The 23,373-nt window shown below is 38.8% G+C and overlaps 2 protein-coding genes across 3 annotated transcripts in view; one reads left to right on the forward strand and one right to left on the reverse strand.

The window, feature by feature from the left end:
- Window positions 1-11,769, reverse strand: part of LOC124790111 (heat shock 70 kDa protein 4) — a 75,223-nt gene extending 63,454 nt beyond the window's left edge. The window contains exons 1-4 of one of the 2 annotated variants that reach the window (XM_047257684.1): window positions 11,424-11,769; window positions 10,687-10,885; window positions 3,816-3,938; window positions 3,145-3,378 (exon numbers count right to left, since the gene is read on the reverse strand). In XM_047257684.1, the coding sequence (XP_047113640.1) occupies window positions 3,145-3,378; window positions 3,816-3,938; window positions 10,687-10,885; window positions 11,424-11,539 (672 nt within the window). In that variant the 5' untranslated portion in view covers window positions 11,540-11,769. Of the gene's footprint in view, window positions 1-3,144; window positions 3,379-3,815; window positions 3,939-10,686; window positions 10,886-11,030; window positions 11,048-11,423 lie in introns of those variants that run through there. The other variant, XM_047257685.1, reaches the window with a different exon arrangement.
- A 154-nt stretch (window positions 11,770-11,923) lies between these two features.
- The window catches only part of LOC124790112 (serine/threonine-protein kinase PLK4), a 227,624-nt gene continuing 216,174 nt past the window's right edge, over window positions 11,924-23,373 (forward strand). The window contains exon 1 of the mRNA XM_047257686.1: window positions 11,924-12,215. Within this exon, the coding sequence (XP_047113642.1) occupies window positions 12,174-12,215 (42 nt within the window). The 5' untranslated portion in view covers window positions 11,924-12,173. The remainder of the gene's footprint in view (window positions 12,216-23,373) is intronic.

A 23,373-nucleotide genomic window follows, 5' to 3' on the forward strand; every position in this document is an offset into this window, starting at 1 on the left:
ACAAACCTATGGTGAAACTAGCTCTATTACACTGGCTTTAGTACATAAGGAACACCTAAAAAAGGAAATTTATCCATGTTGCTCCCCACTTTTTACAATTCATTTACTCAATCAAATTTTAAATCAAACAACCAACAGTCACAAAGAAAATACAATTTTCGCATTTGCGATATTATTAAACATCTGGGTACTTCCGTCACAGGAATTAGGCCTGTGATATCTACAACACTTCAATGGGGGCGGGGGGAGGAGAAAGAGAGAGTGTTTCTAACTTTGACAAAAACTTTCTGTGACAAAGAAAATAGTTTCTTCCTTACTGACATACTAGATTAAAACTAAGTCAAGGTTAAGCTCCTTTAATACCTGTATCACTGTGTGAAAGTTTCAACATAAGACTATACCTCTTCAAGAGTATATTATGACAGCATTTCAAACAATGGAAAATCCAGGATGGAATGTAACAATTTTGTGAAAAGGAAAGTTGCTACTCGCCATACAGTGCTGAGTGGGCACAATAAAAAGACTGTCAGAAATATAGCTTTCGGCCAGTAAGGCCTTTGTCAAAATTAGACCCCTCCCCTCCACACACACTGTTGACCACCTCAAAGAATGCGACGTCAGTACCTCTGACCATATCAAATCTACTAATCACCAGAAATACTTCTACTTCAACAGCTGTCACCCTTTCCATACCAAGAAGTCCCTTCCATACAGCTTAGCCACCCACGGTCATCGCATCTGTAGTGACAAGTGGTCCCTCTCAAAATATAATGAGGATCTCCCTGAAACCTTCACAAACCATAATTATCCTCCCAACCTTTTACAAAAACAAATCTCCCTTGCCTTATCTTTCCAGTCTCCCACCACCTCACAAAATCCCACCGTTTGGCCAAAGAGGAGCATTCCCCTCGTAACTCAATACCACCCAGGACTGAAGCAACTGAATTACATTCTCCACCAGGGTTTTGATTACCTTTCCTCATGTTCTGAAATGAGAATTGTCCTGCCCACTATCCTTCCCACACCTTCCACAGGGGTATTCTGCCGTCCACCGAACCTACACAATATACTCGTCCATCCCTGTTCCCAACCCTTTACCTCGTGGCTCATACCCCTGTAATAGATCTAGATGCAAGACTATCCTATACATCATGTCACCACCACCTACTCCAATTCGGTCACAAACATCACCTATTCTATCAATGGCAGGGCTACCTGCAAAGCTAATCATGTGACCTACAAGCTAAGCTGCATTCTATGTGGGCTTGACAACCATCAAGCTGTGTGTGTCTGCATGAATGGCCACAAACCAACAGACTAGAAACAAGTGGACCACCCTGTTTCTGAGCATGGCGCCAAACATGACATCCTCTAAATGACTGCTTCACAGCCTGTGCCATATGGATCCTTCCCATCAACACCACGTTTTCTGAACTGCACAGGACGTAATGTTCACTGCAATATATCCTACGTTCCCATAACCCTCCTGGCCTCGACCATCATTAGTCTTCATCTTATCCCATCCAGCCCCTTCTCTGTCTCCATTCCAGTACTACATAGCCCTCATTCCTCCATTGCACCCTGTCTTTTTTACTTCCCTCTTTTCTGCTAACACCCCCCCTCCCCTCTCCCCATTGCCCTCCACCTAACCTCCCGACTGCACATAGCTGCCCTACTCTTTCCCCTCGTCCTTGCGCACTCTCTACCAGTACGTCACTGTCCGCCATCCCTAACCTACTATTGCTCCCACCCCCCGCACCCGCCTCCTCCTTATCCCCACCCAGTCGCCACTCCCATCATGCACTGGCTCTGCTGCTCACAGTGTGGCTACAGAGTGTGTGTGTGTGTGTGTGTGTGTGTGTGTGTGTGTGTGTGTGTGTGTGTGTGTGCGCCTTACTGGCCGAAAGCTACATCTGTGAGTCTTTTTGTTGTGCCTACCTACACCTCAGTGTCTCTGCTATATGGTGAGAAGCAACTTTCGTTTTCACATTATTATTATGACAGCATTTTAAAATTTTAAATTCTGTCAATTAAATGAAATATTGAAAACAAAATTTTTGGTGCCATTGTAAGCAGCAAGATAGGCAATCTGCAACTGGTATTGGGTTCTAAGAATTGTGTTTTATTTGGCTGGTTGATTTCGGGGAGGGGACGAAACGACAACGTAATCGGTCCCGTCGGGTTAGGGAAAGATGGGGGAAGGAAATCTGCTGTGCCCTTTCAAAGGAATCACCCCGGCATTTGCCTGAAGCAACTAAGGGAAACCACAAGAACCCTAAATCAGGATGGCCAGACTCTAGTTTCAACTGTCGTCCTCCCAAATGCAAATCCAGTGTGCTAACCACTGTGTCACCTCGCTTGGTTTATTTGGCCTTCAGCACGAGTCACTATTTAGCTGTTAAAAGTTTAGAGAAAAACTGGAAATTCTTTAACTTAAGACATGAGCATATTTCAATAAAATAACTGAACATTGCTTCTTCACTACTGGGTAAACAAAGACAAGTTTAGAAATTACACTCTAGAATAAGGAACACTAATCAAGTTTATAAAATCTTTATTCTTTGAGATCTAAATGCTTTCTTAAGTAAAATGGTGACTGCACTCTGTTCTGATGTCAGATTTTAAAATTGCTCACTAAAATAAATCTTGTCAGACATCAAAGCACTGCTCTATTGACCTTAATCTTGCTCAGTTCTGAGAGGACTTGTTCTTTATGTTGATTGTGCTTCAGACAGGTGAAGATTAAATGATTAATTTCCCTCACACACAGCTGTTGCAGTCACAGATGCCAGAATTCCAAAGTCGTAGACAAAATAAATGAGAAACAACATTGCTATGATTAAATCTCATCCTTATGATTGTTATTTACAAATGTTTCCAATTCCTCTTTCCACTAGGCTCTGGCTTCCATTTTAACTTTATGTATGAAGTTGGTGAATGATAACTGAATATGTAAGAAGGTTCCATATAGAGCAGCTTCCTTGGCTAACTGGTTTACAGTTTTGTTAGACAAAATGCCTGTGTGAGCTTTAATAGATAGTAGATAAATAAATGAATTTCTTCAAGAGTATTCCGTTACTTCATGAGCTATATCGATAACAAATTTATTGCTTTGTAATATAGATCAGAAGCACCTGTACTTACCTTCAGTTTCCCTTTGTGGAAAGCGCAAGCAGAAATCTGCAAGGATGCATGGCCACAGTCAACGAAGACCACATTGCGTGGTTTTTCCTCAGGAGCTGGTAGGTCTTGTTTATAAATGCCATATGCTAATGCTGTAGCGGTAGTCTCATTCATTAGCCTCAAGACATTCAGACCAGCAATGCTAGCAGCATCCAGCAGAGCTTTACGTTCAGCATTAGTAAAAAATGATGGAACCTGTTGAGGAAATTTGGTTTACTTATTAGAAAGTTCCACAAAATTATTTCTTGTGATTATGAACCTTGGAAAGTGAGGATTCTGTATCCATGCTTACATGGACTATTTTATCACTGAGTGGAGTGAAATTTAAAACAACATGTATGGCAAGTTTCAGCATGGTCGAAATTCTGGGGGAACTAATATCAACCATACTGAGGCATCATAATTATTTTTGCATTCGGGAGATATCAGCACTAACATTATGTAAGAGCTGACAGCAACAGAATGCGTTATGCGAGAGTTTTATTGACATAAAAACATAATTATAGTCTCAATTTGGATATTTAACAGTGCAATGTATTTTAGCAAATGTCAGACTGACACTGCTCTTTATTTCAAGAAGTTGAGTTACCTTGCAACAAGTTACTAATTTTAATAATCACTATAAAACTCACCGATATAACACAGTCATTCACTTTAGTTTTCAGTGCCACCTCTGAAATATCTTTCAGTTTTGTAAATAACATTGCTGTTATCTGTTCTGGAGAAAACACATGTTCTTCATCCAAATAATTCACCTATAACAAAAAAAGGAACAATAAAAATCTGAAATACACACTGTTGCATACAACCAAGTGCATAGTTCATTGTTCATATGAATTCAAAGCTCATTTCCTCATGTGCAGCGTGCGAATGTATAGATACCGACTATTACTTCTGAATTCTCATACACTCCTGATAATACCAACACTCTTTCTTTATATAAGCAATGTCATCCTACCAATTATCTACTAAGAAGAACACTAGGTGGTAAAAATTCCTGCCAAGGGCCATATTCCCACAGATGACTTATTATCTGCCACCATGTTACTTTATTAAAGCAGAGTAACAAGATACTGGAGATACCAGTGGATGGACCCAATGTGAACCAACTGTTCAGTGCTGTTTTACTGAAGCTGGTAGAAGTGGAACATTGTGGTCTACATTAGATCAATAATGTATTCAAGTGTGGTATTTCTGCAACTCCCTGGGATACTATCTTCTACCTCAAAGCTCTCCACACACTATTCAAAGATCGGCTAGCATGAAGAGCTCACTATCCTTAATATTGCAGCTCTGTTGAGTTTCCTCTAAACTTTTGTTCTACCAAATGGCTTGAGAATTCAAATGTCACACAAAGAGCAACGGCAATCACACCAATACCAAGATATTCATCAAGTGCAGTAACATGTTTGTTATGAGCCTAAGTGCCATTCACCTTCAATGCAGAAACTTCCTTGCATGTGCCACGAATCAAAAGGATTCTCAAGCAAAATCTTGAAGTTTTAACTTCCGTACTTACGTAATAACAGCCAAATTGTCACATGTAAGTGTCAGTCTAAGTGGATGCTGTGAAACTTGAAAGTGTCACATTGATCATTTCAAACAAGTAAAGAAATACATGACTTGGGGGTGGAGGGGGTAGAGATGGGAGAGAGGGGGGGAGGGGCAGAGAGAGAAAAAGAGAGAGAGAGAGAGAGAGAGAGAGAGAGAGAGAGAGAGAGAGAGAGAGAGGTTTTGATGTGGGAAATAAAAGAACAGATCTTTCCGGAAATATTTGCAATATTCATTATATCGTGTAATTGTGCATACATACAATTTCCACTGTATCACATGTAATCATTCAGCAGTTCAAACAGAATTCAGAACTGTATGGACTGCCTCAACACTAATATGATGTCAGTATGCTTGCCCTATTTGGTGCACTTTCTCACCTACCCTTCTTGCCTTACTTTTTCCCTTCATTTCGCTCCTGCTTTTGTACAATGAGTATCTTATTTCTTGGAATTTCCATGGGAGGAAGAAGTCCATTTATTATTTTTATTTTGTATACATACAGTATAATTTATTGTATGGGTAATGTGAACTGAAAACTAGCATGTGAATCACATGGAAGAACAGTTTTTTTTGTTAGGCTAGCAGATCGTCTTCCATTCATATAAATAATACAACAGCACCTGGTCTCACCTATAAGTTCCAGAAGTATTAAGATCGTATTTGACAAAACTGTAGGCACAAAAATTGTTTCCAAAGAACTTTTAAGCAAGTCACATTGGCTTGTTGGTTGTGGAAGTGCTTATAAATGTTAGCGGCACTGGACTAGTGGCTCGTGTTGACAAGTGCCAGTAATGTTTCAAGACCAATAAACTGGAACAGAATGCAGAACTACAACTTAGTAGATATGTTTGCCAGTGATCCACTGTTGAATGTAAAACTAATTTTTTGTTTTGTTGGCAGCTGATTCAGAGAATTTCAATCTGATGCAAACGATTTAGACAGTGGTAAAAATTTCATGATGTTCAAAAAAATGTTAATTTATTTGAGAAAAGCTTGTCTTTTTACTCTTAAGGAACAGAAATTGGTTAAAAGCATAATGATAGCCGAATTCCTTTAGTATCAAGAAGTAGGTAAAGCTGCACTTTATTTTGCAAAAGTTGAATGTAGTCTTGATTACAGCCTCATCAGAACACATTCTGATTTGAGCCAAAGGTAGCTCGTTGAACTTACTGAAGTAAGTGTCTTAGCTATTCCACACCTGCTGCAATAATGATTGAATTCCATGAAGAGAACTTGCCCACAATTACATGAGGCAGTGAAAACATACAGTTGTGCAGAAGAACAGTTATCACTTCTGGATGAAAAATATTCAGACTTCATTTACGAATTAAAATGATAGTCCGTGTGGTTGTAGGAGAAGGCTTTACCGGGAACACAGGGAGGCTATTCGAGAGTCTTACATTGCCAAGCCTACGATGCTATCACACATGGTGAGATACACAATGTAGCCCTTAGCAAATCTCTCTTACTCGGTATTAGAACTGCATGCTCTTTTAACCAGTCTTTGGACTGAAGACTACAAAATGTTCAATAATGGCACTGGACCTAAAGTATCATTCGCAGTTTTTGGAAATTTTTCGAAGTACTACAATGGTGGTAATCATGCCACGTTCAATTCTTCTGTCCATTGTTTTCATAAACCAGCATTTTCGAAGCTATGGCACCAATATACTTACAAGCAAAAGACCTGAGACATTCCATGACTATACAAATGTGTGGAAGCCACAAAACTCTTTTTCCCCTCCTAATTCGTATCTCAAGTTTAGAGGATAACTTATGGAAGTGGAAAGACGATCAACAGAAATGATGACTGTTGTTCGTGTGCCACTGTATGTTCTCACTGTGTCAGTTAATCATGGCTGAGTTCTATTCATGGAATTCAATCATTACTGCAGCAGCTGCAGAACAGCTAAGTCACTTATTTTCCTCAAATACTGAAATAAGCTTATCTGGACCCCTTTGGCTCAAACCATAATGTTTTCCAATGACACCTGACTTGAGACTAGGCTTAGCTTCCAGGAACATATCATTCAACGGGCTCAGAAAGAATCTTTTGCAGAGGATTTTTTTGGGGGCAGTTTTACTTTCTTTTTGAAACTGAAGGAATTTGGCTGTCATGCTTATTCAACGTTTCTTAAATCGTTTAAAATTTTTTTTTGAAAAATCAAGATGTGACATATGTAGAAAAAGAACGAAAGGACCACAAGATTAAAATTTTGAGAATAAACTACCAACAACACAAAAAATTAAAAAGTTTTACATTCAACAGTGGATCATTGGTAAACTTATCAACTAGATTGTAGCTCTTGCATTTCTGTTCCAGTATGTTATTCCGAGACCTCCACTACAACTGGCACTTTTAAATGTCAACACGAGCCACTAGCCCAGTGTTACAGTACTAATGCTTATAAGCATTTTCCACAACCACTAAGCCAGAATGACAGATTCTTAAAAGTGTGTGCATCCAGAGATTTGTTATTCAGTCTACTCGTGAACAGGTGTTTGTACAAGAATTGAAATCGTCCAGAACAATTTTTATGCCTACAGTTTTGTCAAATACAACCTTGATATGTTTGGGATTGGTAAGTGAGACCAAATGCGGTCGTATTGTTTATGTGAACAGAAGATCATCTGCTGACCTAAAAAACTGTCCTTCCACATAACTGAAATACTAGTTTTCAATCTGCATTACCTCTACAACAAACATTCAGGAAGTAAAATTATATTGTATGAGTACAGAATAAAAAGATAAATGGACTTCTTCCACCAATGGAAATTCCAAGACATAACACTCATTGCACAAAAGCAGGAGCCAACTGACAGGAAAAAGTACGGCAAGAGGGGTAGGTGAAAAGGCAAGAGGAGGACACTATAAGGATCTACATCTACATACATACTCCGCAATCCACCATACGGTGCGTGGCAGAGGGTACCTCGTACCACAACTAGCATCTTCTCTCCCTGTCCCACTCCCAAACAGAACGAGGGAAAAATGACTGACTATATGCCTCTGTACGAGCCCTATCTCTCTTATCTTTGTGGTCTTTCCGCGAAATGTAAGTTAGCGGCAGTAAAATTGTACTGCAGTCAGCCTCAGAAGCGATTCACAAAAAGAACACTTCCTTTCCTCTAGAGACTCCCACCAGAGTTCCTGAAGCATTTCCGTAACACTTGCGTGATGATCAAACCTACCAGTAACAAATCTAGCAGCCCGCCTCTGAATTGCTTCTATGTCCTCCCTCAATCTGACCTGATAGGGATCCCAAACGTTCGAGCAGTACTCAAGAATAGGTCGCACAAGCATTCTATAAGTGGTCTCCTTTACAGATGAACCATATCTTCCCAAAATTCTACCAATGAAACGAAGACGACCATCCGCCTTCCCCACAACTGCCATTACATGCTTGCCCCACTTCATATCGCTCTGCAATGTTACGCCCAAATATTTAATCGATGTGACTGTATCGAGCGCTACACTACTAATGGAGTATTCAAACATTACGGGATTCTTTTTCCTATTCATCTGCATTAATTTACATTTATCTATATTTACAGTTAGCTGCCATTATTTAAACCAATCACAAATCCTGACCAAGTCATCTTGTATCCTCCTACAGTCACTCAACGACGACACCTTCCCGTACACCATAGCATCATCAGCAAACAGACGCACATTGCTATCCACCCATCCAAAAGATCATTTATGTAGATAGAAAACAACAGCGGACCTACCACACTTCCCTGGGGCACTACAGATGATGCCCTCACCTCCGATGAACACTCACCATCGAGGACAACATACTGGGTTCTATTACTTAAGAAGTCTTCGAGCCACTCACATACTTGGGAACCAATCCCATATGCTCGTACCTTAGTTAGGAGTCTGCAGTGGGGCACCGAGTCAAACACTTTCCGGAAGTCAAAGAATATGGCATCCGTCTGATACCCTTCATCCATGGTTCAGAAGATATCATGTGAAAAAAGGGCGAGTTGCGTTTCGCAGGAGTGATGCTTTCTAAAGCCGTGCTGATGCACGGACAGCAACTTCTCTGTCTCAAGGAAATTCATTATATTTGAACTGAGAATACGTTCGAGAATCCTGCAACAAACCGATGTTAAGGATATTGGTATGTAATTTTGAGGATCCGTCCTTCTACCCTTCTTGTATATAAGCGTCACCTGCGCTTTTTTCCAGTCGCTCGGGACTTTACGTTGGGCAAGAGATTCGCAATAAATGCAAGCTAAGTAAGGAGCCAATGCAGTAGAGTACTCTCTGTGAAACCAAATTGGAATTCCATCAGGATCTGGTGATTTATTTATTTTCAGCCCATTCAGCTGCTTCACAACCCCAGGAATGTCTATCATTACGCCCTCCATACGGAAATCTGTACGAGACTCAAACGGTGGTATGTTTGTACGATCCTCTTGCGTGAAAGATTTCTCAAATGCTAAATTTAAAATTTCAGCTTTCATTTTGCTGTCTTCTATTGCCAGGCCAGACTGATCAGTGAGTGAGTGGATGGAAGCCTTCGACCCACTTACCGATTTTACATATGACCAGAATTTCCTTGGGTTTTCAGCAAGATCTTTTGCCAAGGTATGATGTACAATTATGCACGATATAATGGATACTGTAAATATTTCCAAAAAGATCTGTTGTGTTCTCTCCCGCACCTCAGTTGAGTAATGTCAGAATGTCATCTGTTTTGATGTCATCATAACCAGTTTCATTTTCTACTTGCCAAAGAAGCGTATCTGCTCGTGGTTTGAAGTGGAGTTTCTTAGCACTGGCAATAAATCTATGTACATTATACAGATCCTGAATGTAAGAACTAAGCAACAGTTTTCATATGTCATTAGTTAGGGTACAAATGATAAATAAAGTAGAGATTTCTGAACTGGTACTATCAGGTAAGTCATAAATACAAGTTTTCTTTCTACTGGCATTGCTTATCACGGGGACAACTTAAGCAAATAACTACTGAAGTTATAGTCTCAAAGGCATGAATTACACAACAACACACAAAACTTTGTTCCACTGTAAAATGTCTTTGTTGTGTACTAATGAATGGGATAGGCAGCTATGACCATAACTACCAGTTAATTTTCAGTCTCTATTGGAGTGTCATACAACTACTTCGGGTAGAGATAGCGGTCAAGTGTGTTTGAGCTGTGATTCCTTGTACGATTGTGTGTGTTTTTCTAAATTGAAGGTTTTTGCTGGAAGCTTGGCGTGAAACACACTTTGTTGTTGTTGTCATATTTATGGGGATTAGCAATCTATCCTTTTCGTAAGTGTATATTCCAACCTGGACTTGACATTACTCCATTAACTTTAATAATACAGTCTAGAAGCCTACAATTTATTAAGTGCATAAGGCAACTATGACAAGAAAATGAAATTTATTCGAAACATACTGATTTTTCCATAAATTCTCTTTATCTGCCAATTTGCCCTAGAATATTTTGATCCCCCCCCCCCCCCCCCAACGACACAGAGAGAGACAGACAGACTGGAACGTGTATTTACGTATGATTTTTTTTTAGAGAGTCTACCCCCTGTCTTATTCACACAATCTCCATATTTGCAGTTCTTTTCCAGTCACACACTGTTCTTCATAAAATTATTTTCTGGCATAATTATTTGAACTGTCACAAGGAATTACATCTGATAAAAGGTGATACAACAATATACTCTTGCAACGAATTGTAATAGTCACAGAAAAAAAGCACTGACTCTTTCCACATCCCAGAGACTCCTCTCCAAGAGATCCATGGAAAACAAATGTAGTGTAAATGGATTTGCAAATGAATTGCTCTTCATACAAGAGTTCAAAGGAGAGAAAAATGGAAAGGAAGTATTGAGAAAACTACGAAGAAATTTCCATACCAAACGTCTGTGGGGAAATTAACACTTATTACATCAAATTTACTCATTTGTGAACTTACCTTAACACCTATTCCGCCATTCCCATGCTGAACAATCCTGTATGGTAAATGTTTCACTTCCTGCTGTATGTATGGGTCACTAAATTTTCGACCAAGAAGTCTTTTAAACCCATATATGGTATTTTTCATGTTTGTTACCATTTGGTTCTTTGCTGCGACGCCCAATATTCGATTTTTCCCACTGAATGCGACGCATGATCTGTAAATTAAACAGAAAAACACGGCGACTAAATATCACATCTGTAACGCTCATCGAATAAACAGTACTATATTCCTGACTGTATGCTTTAGAAAATTTTTGAACACTGTAATGTCAACTACCTTACGAACTATAAACAACTTACGGCCATAAATATCAATTCGAAACAAGAAACCCTCATTTTCCACATTAGCAAACGGACTGATAAGCTCTAACAGAGATTTCTTTAGTTGCCTTCCGTAAACGGAAAGCGCCTTAGCAAAACAAGGTGCCACCTACAGTCGGTCTCCATGACCATGACCATAAATAGCAAAGAATCACTTTCTACCCAAGAAAGGCAAATGAAAAATCTTAGGAATGAATCACCTATTACAATAATATTATCACTAGGTGAGTCACTTTTCGGCTCGATTGCACAAGCTCAGGGTTAACCTTGATCTACATTAACTCATAAACCACGATCTGTAACAGTAGGTTAAAACATGACTTTCCCCTGTCAAATACTGAAATACTAGATGTCAGCGACGAATGTACTTACGGTGTTGCTCGCAAACTGTAATCATTCGCAATAGTTTCAATTCCACCAGCTCTTGCCACTGCTATATAACACGATTCGTTGCCAAAATCAATTCCTATAACGGACATTGCGGCCATTTCACAGCTTAAAAATATTTACCAACGCTGTGAAAGCGCAAATACGTTACACGGAATCAACCACCAACAAACAACAACAACAAATGCTCGAGCTATGCAGCAAAAATCCGGCAAATCATCCACCGGCACAGATACGAAATTTCTGGCACATAGAACAACCAACCACTGTCCACTACGATCGCGAAGACAGAAGAATGTTCCAGACACCAATTTTCAGCACTGGAGCGCTGGTCTCTGTACTGCTTGTTAAATACTCTGGTTCATGGAATCATATATGCGGTAGCATAGATACTGTACCAATTCCAGTAAGGTATAGGAGTAGAGAAGGCTTCGAATCGATGAACTTCTTTGGTGAAGCGTCTTACCTCACTCCGCGCATTTTTAACGAATCAGGGGCTCCCTTACAGACACGTGACTGGGAATCTTGATTTCGTTGGTCATTACTGAGAAAAACACAAGAATATGAAATCTGTTTGAAAACAATCATGTGAAAGAGAGAAATTTTTATTTATTTATCTTTGAACAACATAGTTTTCAGCATTGCTATGGATTTAATATACTTCTACTGGTCGGTTGCAGAAATTGTTGAAGAGATGTTTACTGTGTTTGGGACAAGACTACATTGATTTTTAAAATGTCTCTCGGCGGAAAGTCGGCCTTTGGACAGCGAATTGAGGTCAGAAACATCACTATAGCTTTCATATATCCTGTTGCACTGCTGTGTTATTCTAGACATTGAATACATGGAGCAGATAGTGAGAAATACCGAAGCCATTGACATTTTTGTGCGGAAAAATTCTTCATATTCTTTTTGAGTATTGCAACTTCTTACATTTGTGAAGCCGCTAACAGTAATTGTGTAGAGTGGTTGGAGCCTAAGTCTAACTGTTGTGATTTATGTTTTCTTGTGTATTTTTGTCACACTGAGCACGAATATGTCAATAGTTCTTTGTAAGCCCCATCCTCTCAGTGCTTGCACCCTCCAATACTTTCGACTTTACATTTCGTAGACACCCTATTTGTAAATGATATTAAAAAGTGGTTTTAAATATTAAAATGTAATTCTGGATTAATGAATCTATTCATACAACGTCAGTACAGTGATATTGATAACAACCTTAGATTTCTTGCAGGTGAAACAGCTAGGTTGTCTGTGCTAAAGGAAAAGGGCTGCACAAAAATCCAGTTAGTTGTTGATGAGATTTCATTGTGATGTGTAGATTCACAATATGCTTTAAATGTTCAGTAATATGAAACAATTCACACTCTCCTAAAGGAGGAAAGTAGTTATAATTACAGTGCCAATGATTCACAATTTGGAGATGTACAAATACTTGCTTGTAACAGTTTGTGGGGGATACGAATGATTGCATAAGCTCAGTCATAGCTAAAGTGAGTGGCAGATTTCAGCTCAATGGTATGCTACTAAGAAAAAGCAATCAGCTTATGAAGGAGATAATTTACAAACAGTTGTGGGGCTCATCCTGGAATATTTCTCAAGTGCATGGGACCCATTAGGACTAAAAAGAGGGTGGTGAATCAACACAAAGAAGCATTGTGTGAATAATCACCAGTTTGTTTGACCAAGTCAGAGTGTCACAGAAATCCTGAAAAATGTGAACTGGCTGGTGCTGGGAGATAGATGTCAGCTATCCCATGAAAGTCTACAGGCAGAATTTTGAGAACAAGTATAAATGAGGACTATACTATACCACCCTAGGCCTAAATGTAACTCCTGTTGGAACCACGAAGAGGAGATTAGACTAATTACAGCATGCACGGAAACATTATTGATTTTTAAGCAATGTTTCCATCCTCCTTAAGTGAATGAAATGGGAAGAAACCCTAATAATGTATAGTACAGTGCACTTCACTCTGCGTTATGGAGTGTGGATGTAGATGTAGAATTTAGGCATGGTAAGGGCCATAGACTGACTCGGAGTACTTGAGAATAAGTTATAAGAGTTTTGTAAGCCATTGAATGTGTAGATGAATTACTTACCGTATGATTCAACACTATTACGAAAAGGAGAGTTGCTACTTATCATCATAGCAGAGATGCTGAGTCGCATATAGGCACAAAAGAAAGACTTTCAGAAAATGAACTTTCGGCCAGTGAGGCCTTCGTTATTCATTGGCGATAGATAACTCTCTCTCTCTCTCTCTCTCTCTCTCTCTCTCTCTCTCTCTCTCTCTCTCTTCCCCCCCCCCCCCCTTACAACTTATATTTTGTCAAAATGTGAGTTGTAATTATATAGGGCCTATTTCGTTTAAGTAGGTTGCACTTGAAATCCTGTAAATTTATAACTTTCTGTGATTCAAGTTTGATTATTATTTATGAAAAAGCCCATTAGGTCTACACAAAGTACTTAGATAGGGGTATTTGTCTTCCTTTATGCACTTATTTGTTTCATTCTCCCCTCATGGGCTTCAAATTTTTTGTTGATGACATAACTGTTCACATCGTAATGTTATATACTGGATTATTCGATGGAGGTTTTTATAACGTTCCACTGGTGAGCTAATTTATAAAACTAAGTGGAACATGTACCTATAATATAAATTATAATCGGGTGTGTGTCACCATTATACCTCTAACACATGCTTCTTCAGAATATGATGTGTAGCATGCAACTAACCAACCAGTTTCAAGTAAAACATATTAACTTTTGTCCTAATTATAATTTTTTGCCCACAGACAGGGTTGTTTCTTCGCTAGTAATAATATCTATGTAAGAATAGAATGCTAGTAGAAACAGAGGCAAAAGAAGCAACACCTGTAAAATTTGTATCCTGTACTTAAATTGATCTATATACGTCTACTGAAGAATAGGTTACTAATGCTAATGAAGAAGAATAAATTGATGTAAGTTTAATTTGTTTCGCGTACTGTGTTTAAGCTATACAGATCAAACGAAGTTCCAGATACAGCTCATATATATGTCAACTGAAGTATTCCATGCGAACATTACTTCTATCCCTTTTATCTGTATTTTTTACAGAAGTGCTAGGACTGAAACAAGTGATATACTCCAGACACGAGAATATTAAGTTCACCATGGAGATCGAAATGGATGGGATGCTCCCTTTCCTAGATGTTTTGATTAGAAGACGAGCTGATGGCACTTTGGGCCACAGCATGTATAAGAGGAAGATGCACACCGATTTGTACCTACATGCGGATAGCTGCCGCCACCCGGATCAAAAGAATGGCGTGCTCAAAACTCTTGTACACAGAGCTCACACGATCTCCGACAGGGACAGTCTCCAACAAGAATTCCGTCCGGCCATCCTGATTTAGGTTTTCAGTGATTTCCCTAGATCACTCCAGGCAAATGCCGGGATGGTTCCTTCGAAAGGGCATGGCCGACTTCCTTCCCCGACCTTCCCTAATCCGAGCTTGTGCTCCGTCTCTAACGACCTCGTTGTCGATGGGACGTTAAACACAAATATCCTCCTCCTCCTCCTCCAACAAGAATTGGACCATCTGAAGACCGTCTTTCAGAGGAACAATTACAAGGAAGGGCAAATTTGGAAGGCTCTACATCCCACACGTGCAGCACCAGCGAAAACTGAGGATGAACCTCAGGAGGAGGCGGCCTTGGCTATTATTCCATTTTGTGGGGCCTTATCCAGAAAAATTGGATGCATTTTATGTAAGCACCAAGTGGAAACCATCTTCCATCCTCCAAGCAAAACCAAGAGTCTTCTTGGTAGTGTCAAGGACAACCTTGTTCTACGTAAATCAGGGGTTTATCAGATACCTAGCCAATGCAGTAGTGTATACATTGAGCAGACCATTCGTACCATTGAGGACCGGTGCTGAGAACATCAACGGCACACTAGACTTCGACAGCCCAGTAAGTTGGCAATCACTGAGCATTGCCTGTTGGAACTCCACAGAATGGATTATGACCAAACCAAAGTCCTGACACAGACTTCCAAATACTGGGACTGTGTCATCAAAGAAGCCATAGAGATCAGAGTAAGGGAGCCACAACTAAATTGTGACAGCAGTTACATCCGTAGCAAGGCGTGGGAACCCGCGATCACCCGGATTAAGAAGAAAAAGGATATTTCTCAGAGCGTACTGACTTTAGGGGAGGAGGGAAGAATAATGAGAGCGGTGCCGGCAGACCCTCCTGAACGAGAAGACCTAGGACGCAGTGCCCAGACGGCAGGAGAACAGACGCTGTACATGGACCGCGTGCGGGGCGCACTGACTCATAGGAAGCGCCTGAGAGCGGAGCGGGAGGGGGATTGTCCTATATATACATGGCGCCGGCCCACCGCTGGTCAGTAAATCAGCGCACCTGATGATGGCAACTCGGTCAATTGCCGAAATATTGTGTCCTATGCTCACTCATACCAGGCTGTTCACGCAAGAATTATTTCGTCATAAAATACGCCTGCAGAAATTGAAGAATCACATTTATGATGGTCGTGGGATTCCAGCTAGCCACGCAGTTCCTTGGTTTTGGAGCTTCCGTAGTTGTTGCTTTGGTGCTGACAGGTTTCGCAAGTATGGCATTCAGTTCTCCAATGAATTTTGCGTCTGCCGTCCTATTTTTCATCATCATCCTCTTCAACGATTATCCATCGCTTTCACTCAACAAACACTTTTGAATCATTCTTGTAAACTCACAGGTATTTTGGGAGATCCTAAACTGGCCATTTCAGAATTTAGTCATATTTGGTACATATTTCAATAGTGAAACTTTCAAATAGTACTGTTCTAACTCTTACCATTTTTGAGAAATTCAGGTTTTAAGGCTCAAGGGTGTGTACCCTGTTATTAGTCAGGCACCAACTTCCTTCTCAGAGATCCACAACTTTGTAATGAGTTTCTCTACTTCACGAATTGACCGTCAGACCTCACTTTTTTTTATGCCTCAAGTACGTAGGACAATAGGTTGATGTAATGTATAAAAGGTAGGATATATCATTCAGATTGTTTATGAAAAATGTTGAAACTTGCACTTTGACGAATTTGAGCTTCAAATTTATGTTGTTGTTTTTGTTGTTGTTGTTGTTTTTTTTATAAACTTTGTACAAGGAAACAGTACAGACTTCAGCTTGTATATTGTAACTCTTTAATTGTAGTATTAAGTATAAATAATAGTGAATACCATTTGACGCTGCAGTTAATATTTCTTGCTTAAAGATAGCTAGACCAGAAAAAGGTCAAACGTGATGAACTTCGAAGTGGGGGGGCAACATGTATACAGTTTTGAAGCTCAACTCTCTTTTTTTTTTTTTTTTTTTGTTAAATGTCTTACACATCTGACAGCAAACTTAAATGCAAAGAAGAATATCATAACTAACTTGATTCATTGGCAAAGATTAAAATGAAAATGCCACTCACACGTATACCATCCACATTCAAGACTACAGGGAATTATTAATTAAAAACCATGTGTATTCCTGGAAAAATTGTTCGTAAAATATATGTTGTTGACTGGTAAGTCAGAACTGTAAACAAGTGAGAGCTGAAAACATTTAGGGTCGAGGCCCCAGTTATGGCCACATTAAGGGCAATTCGAGATACATCACATTTTTAGTATAGGAAGAAAGTATACAAATTACTTCAAAAAATTGTATCTATTGCTTCAAAGTCTACACATTACAACCATGTAAAAACAAATATTCTAAGTTGTATAACAAAAGCAGAAAAAAATATTGAAAAATAAATGGCGCATTTCCCCAGTTTTGGCCATGTTAACCCTACTTATAGCCAGTTGTTTCCCCACTTATGGCCACTTCATATTATAATAAAACAATGGCTACAATAATTGTCAATCATGTGCCAGAAAGTAATTTGTGCTTTATACAAGTATATAAGACAACAAACATACATCAAATAGGTAAAAGGTACAGAAACTGAATGAACAGGAAAAAAAAAAAAAAAAAAAAAAAATCATTAGGCAAAGTATTGTCCCAGTAATTACTTAAATCAACTTCCAGACAAGTTTATTTTTCATGAGTGTCAACAGAACCAGGGAACTTTGTTTTTAATGAATGTCCTTCTTCCATCAAGACTGAATCTGGCAGTTTCCCTATAATACCTTCACCCGTTATAGTCGAAACATCATTTGCAATGTATTCGAAACAAGTTTTCTGAACATTAGAACTTTTTAGGCACTGAATTTCATATTCAGAGTCAGAAAGCACTTTCAAAATTACAGATACATACTTAAAAATTGCAGGTCTTGTTCTTCTACTTCCTGTTAAACTAAATTTTACCAAAATAAAGTCCTCTACTTTCAAATTCTCACTCGAAGATAGTTTCACATTTTCTGGTATTTCATCTTCATCTCCTTCTATGTAGTCATCTAAACTGCTTCCACTGTCCGTCCATTCTTCTTCCTCGGAAGAACTTGTTGGCCTATCACTTAACTCTTGTCTGTTTTCTGTTTTCCCCTTTTTTACATGAGATAATGCCAAGTGCTGCTCTTTGGACTTTAACTCCTTCATAGCTTTTCTCTTCCTTTTTTCCTGCTCCTTCTCCTGCTTCTCTTTTTCCTTCAGTTCATGATATTCCACCCACTTGTCACTAGTCACAACAGTGGGTGTATGTTCATTCTTTCTCTTTGTGCCTCATTGTTTGGGTTCTGGCCAAGTGATGACACTTTCAAAAACTGTTGCTAATAATTTTGGTGGTGTCACTTGGATACGCACTGAAGATGGACTATGGTTGGATGTTGGAGTACCTGAATTATGTGAAATACTATTGGGGGTTGTTGATATATCTGCCTGAATTTTGTAAAATGCTGCTGCATGTTGAAGATATGTCAATATTATCAACATTTTGAATGGATGAAGGATTAAGTCTGTCTGTGTTTTGTGAAAGATCCTCTGTTTGATTATCTTCGGAGGGAGGCGCTAAGCTATCTGTCAGAATGTCATCAGTGTTACCACTAGCACCATGCATTTCAACCTCATCAGCTATTTTTCTCCAGAACTTGAAAAGTAATAATGCTTCTTGATTTCCTTCCCACTCATGATTCCTTCTCTTGGTTGCTCTGAACTCATCTAGAAGGACAGGATCAATTTGCTTTTCTATATATGAGAAATGTCTCTGAAGTTCCTCATTTGTCCGTACTGTGGCTGAGGCTGGTATACTATGAACAACTATCTTGCTGTAATCTACATTGTTCACATTAAATGGAAACAGACCAGTTGCCCTGAAACCAGCACAAATATTTGCCACCATTTTAGGTTCTGTAATAATTTGTGACAGAACAGAAGGTACATCAGATTTTGAAATTTCAGTGCCATTATTTTCAAAATGCCATTTTTGAACAATCTTCTTCCACATTTTTTTCATAGGTCCAAAGACAGCTACACCTAATGGTTGCAAGATGTGTGTAGAATTGGGATGGAGAGCAACTAGAATGATATTTTCCCTACAATATCTGCTCAAATGAAGTGTCAAATGAGAGCAGTGCCCATCTAAAAATATTACTACAGGCCGGGGAATTTCAGCTTCTTTCAAGAACGGATCAAACATTTGTTATATACTCAAAAAAAATTTCACCTGTCATCCACCCATTTTCTGTTTTTCCAATGCCCCAGTTTAGAGGAGCTGCTTTCACAAATGATGCTGGAATCCTTGCATATTTGAACAGCGTTAAGGGAGGAGCAAATTTTCCAGCAGCATTCACTGCAAACAATGAAGTAACGTTATCTTTGTCAGAGTTACATAAACATGATGGCCACGAGGACCTATGATTAATTTCCCTTTAGGAGCCAGAAAAAAAGAAGTTTCATCCATATTAAAAATTCTATTTGGGTCATTTAACACATCAATATCATTTAAAGTGATGGATACTTCGTACAACCAGTTTCTTATTTTCTCTTCTGTAACAGAACCTCTAGCCCGATTGATATATTCTGCATGTTTTGTGGCAGAACCTTGTGTCTCTTAAAAAATCCATTATACCACTTTTTTCCAGGTCGATTATTAGTAAATGTAGCCTTACAACTTTCCATATCTGCACTCTCAATAAGTTTTTGCACAGATGCACAGAGATTTTCTTTAGTAACTGGAAATCCCATGCTAGAACAGTCCAAAACCCAGTCCACCATTTTTTTTTCAATTTGTTCTCCTAAGACAGAATGTGGACCACAGTGCCCTGTAGATTCTTTTGGAGATACACCAGAAATTTTGTTTCTTAATGTTGTCCTTGGAACTTTGTACAACTTGCTTGCAGTAGCAACCTTCATTCCCTCATCAATAGCCTTTAGAGCATCTTTAACTTTGCTGGGAGAGTACTGAAACTTCTTATTCTTTGGTTGACTCATTTTTCCTATAAATAATGCTCAAAGATAGAGTTAAAGAATGTTGCACATTTGAATAATGTCTACTGCATATTTTGTATCTTATAAGCATTGGTAAATTAGTATGATATGCCAAGACAGTACTAACAATGAGGTATATATTGATATAAAAATACCAAAAAATTTTAATAAGCCTATTTATATAAAATTAGCCTAGCTTAGTGTACGACAGAACACTAATATTGATGTTTTTGTATCAGTTTTTAGAAGTGGCCAAAACAGGATGCATATATGTCTCCACTTACGGCCACATGCATGGCCATAACACGGAACCAGGGCCAAATATGGATCTGTTAATGGCCACATACTTTTGATAACATGTTTTTAGGCTGAGCGATATAAAACTTAAAAGAAATTAAAATATAATCTCTTATCTTACCTCTGAACAGATTAAGTTTCTTCTGATGTTTTATTTAAACATGTAAAATACAAAAAAACAGACCATGTGTTGCTTAAAGAAAACTTCTGCAAAGCCCAGCTTCTGCAACACTGATCATTTAAAAAAATGGTGTCTCCAAACAGAAACAGATAAAAGAATGATTATGTAGACAAATGAATAGAGCCTTTCACAAAGTTTATAATAATCTATAGTAGAACTGGCCGGTATTCCAGAGAAGCTTAAAAATTAACCTTTGACATCAAGGTGGCCATAAGTGGGCTAGTGGCCAAAACTAGAGCCTTCACCCTATCAGTCATTTTTCTTAATATACAGGGGGTGTCTAGAAGGCAAGTTGAATGATTTTTTTCCTGCCAACCTGGAAAGTTGCAGTGTTGCAACTGGTGGGGGAAACATTGGTGGGGAGTCTTGGGGAGGCGATGCATTCTTCGCCAGTTGCCTGGTGGTTGTTGCCGAGTGCTGATTGCTCGTAGTATGTATATGTGTTCGAGTGACATATCGGTAGATCGAAATGTCACGATTCACTGAACAGTGACATGCCATTAAATTCTATGTTACATTAAGGAAATCAGGCTCCGATACTATCTCAATGCTTAAACGAGCTTATGGGGACGATGTGCTGTCTCACACTGCCTTCATTGCTAACAAGTTCCTGGCCACGCAAGCTGTGGCAATGTTGTCACAACCACCATACAGTTCCGCTCTGGCACGTGCAACCTTTGTTTTGTTTCCTTGTATAAAGAGAATCTTAAAGGGCCATCATTTTTGGATGATAGATGCTGTGAAAGTCGCCACGATGAGGTGTCTGATCAACATGATCCAGGAAGCCTATCAGAGCTGGCAGAATCGCTGGTCAATAAATTGTTCTTTACAGATTTATTCAACTTATTTTCCGGACAACACCCTGTATATGTTGTATTTCACTGTTATGTGACTTTTCAGTAAAGAGTTACAAGAGGCAGCTGGGATGCATAAATGTGGTGATGTATCATTACTCTGTTTCTGTAAATTAAAAAGACCACATCAGTGAAGTAAAATACAAGATGCAAGCAATAATGAGAGATATTAATAATTGTTTATGAGTATATTGGTATATATAGACACCAAAATTCTGTAAAGAACACTTTCATAAACAAATTCAAATATAGAAAATGATTTTGTATTTTAAAAACTCTCTCACCCTGCATATAACATTATTTTCCTTGACATCTTGATTCAGAAATGAAATAATTTCACATAGAGGCAAAAGATAAGATCTTTTCATTGCTTTTATTGTCTAGTTTATACAACTGTGCATTGTGACCTTGTAATGATGCGACATCCACATTGCATATAACATTGGAGAGGGGCCCCAAACAGCATCTTTTCTACTAGGCCGTGAAAGGAATTGTGGTTCAGCAGGAGGTATGCAGTTAATCTCAACACCTTTAAAATCACGTGATAGCTGGGAAATGTGTCCTGTGTAACAGTTTTCATTGTATTCAAAAGCCACTTATTGCTGCACCAACAGCTTTTCCAATGAAGCATTTTCATGAGCTGCCATAGCTGCAATGGACCCATCTGCATGTATTGAAAGTCTCTTCATTAAAACATTGTTAGTACCAGTGACTAGAAATGCATGGTGTGATTGTGTTCCTGGTACTGTCCTTGCTGCTTGTACCTGCATTCCAAGACACCTTCATAATATATGATCTCTTGTGAAGAAACAAAGAACATGTAAGTACACTGTATTTTGTGGAGTGCCCATATGTACAGGTCTCCAGGTGTCGAGATGTAATTGGATAATGATGTACATTGCAACCTGACTGTGTTGGCTAAGCTTTTTACAGTGCAATCAATTCGATCACAGGGACTCTTTTCATGCCACAAAGCAAAAAAGTGCCTTTCTGCTTTAATCCTAAAGTCTTTTGGATTGTAAGTCAGGTTTGTGAGATTCTTGTAATTTTTGTACTGTGATTCAGCATTTTCACCAGAATATATAATTTTTTAATCCGTACATCTGTAAGCTGCAGTTTGAAATTGTTAACAAAATGTCTCGGGAAAACATGCATAACTGTGGCATTGTGCTGCATGTGATCTGATATACAGCATATACTCAAAGATTTTACAGACTTGTTAAATTTGTGATATACTACAGATGGACGCACTATTGACTGAGAATTATTCCAGTAATATCCCTGTACCTCATTTTGTATCAAATAACTATAATTTTCAGTGGTGTCTAGAATAACTATGATTTCAAAATGGGCCAAATTTTCCTTACATTATTGAAAGTACGAAGAGTGCCCTTTTGTTATATAATGGTGCTGTTGCAGAACATTGATTGTCTCGACTGGATTTTCACAGAATTCTCTTACAGGCAGCTGAAGTGTGACTTTGGTGGTTCTGTCTGTACGCATCCACTTACGAAAGCTGACATCATTATCACCTTTCAGATCCAACTCAGATTTCTGTCCAATGAATTCTTGTACAGTGTCCTTCCCAGGGCATTGAATTCACATGCAGTTTCTGTTGTATAGAATGTGCATCATACAGTTTCTGTTGTATAGAAAGCTCTGGTTGAAAATTACGAACCAGTGAGGAATAAAGGAGACAACTCACGGAACGGCAGTGTCATTGAAAGGCACACAAAAGGTACAGAGCTTGGCTAGCTTTCGCAATGCACCTATTTTTATTAGCTCTAGGAAAAAAATAGATACAGACACCAGCGCACGTGCCTGTCTCCTTGCATTAAGCGTAAAGAGCTGGCAGTCGATGGAGCTCAATGTTGGGAGAAGCACACGCGCGCATGTGAGCGTGTGTGCCATATCGCTTTTTTCAGCAAGATCTTGTAATCAGGAAATGAAGCCTTGCCACCAACAGGTGTGAACCACTTTGGCTTCAACTCACAAAATTTAGAAAAAGTGATCTTATTTTGAGTCTGCTTACAAAATTCAGTGTACAGTTCTTTCAGATCAACTAAAGTAACTCTTCTTTGCATGTGAAGCTTCTTGTTATCTATCATTAAGGAAATATAATCTTTCCTCTTTGTGCACAAAGTCTTGAAAATTGTCATTTTCATAAAACTTCACTACCTCTTGTTTTATAGTTTCAGTTA

This window comes from Schistocerca piceifrons, chromosome 3, assembly GCF_021461385.2.
Source record: "Schistocerca piceifrons isolate TAMUIC-IGC-003096 chromosome 3, iqSchPice1.1, whole genome shotgun sequence".
Classification (NCBI taxonomy): Eukaryota; Metazoa; Arthropoda; class Insecta; order Orthoptera; family Acrididae; genus Schistocerca; species Schistocerca piceifrons.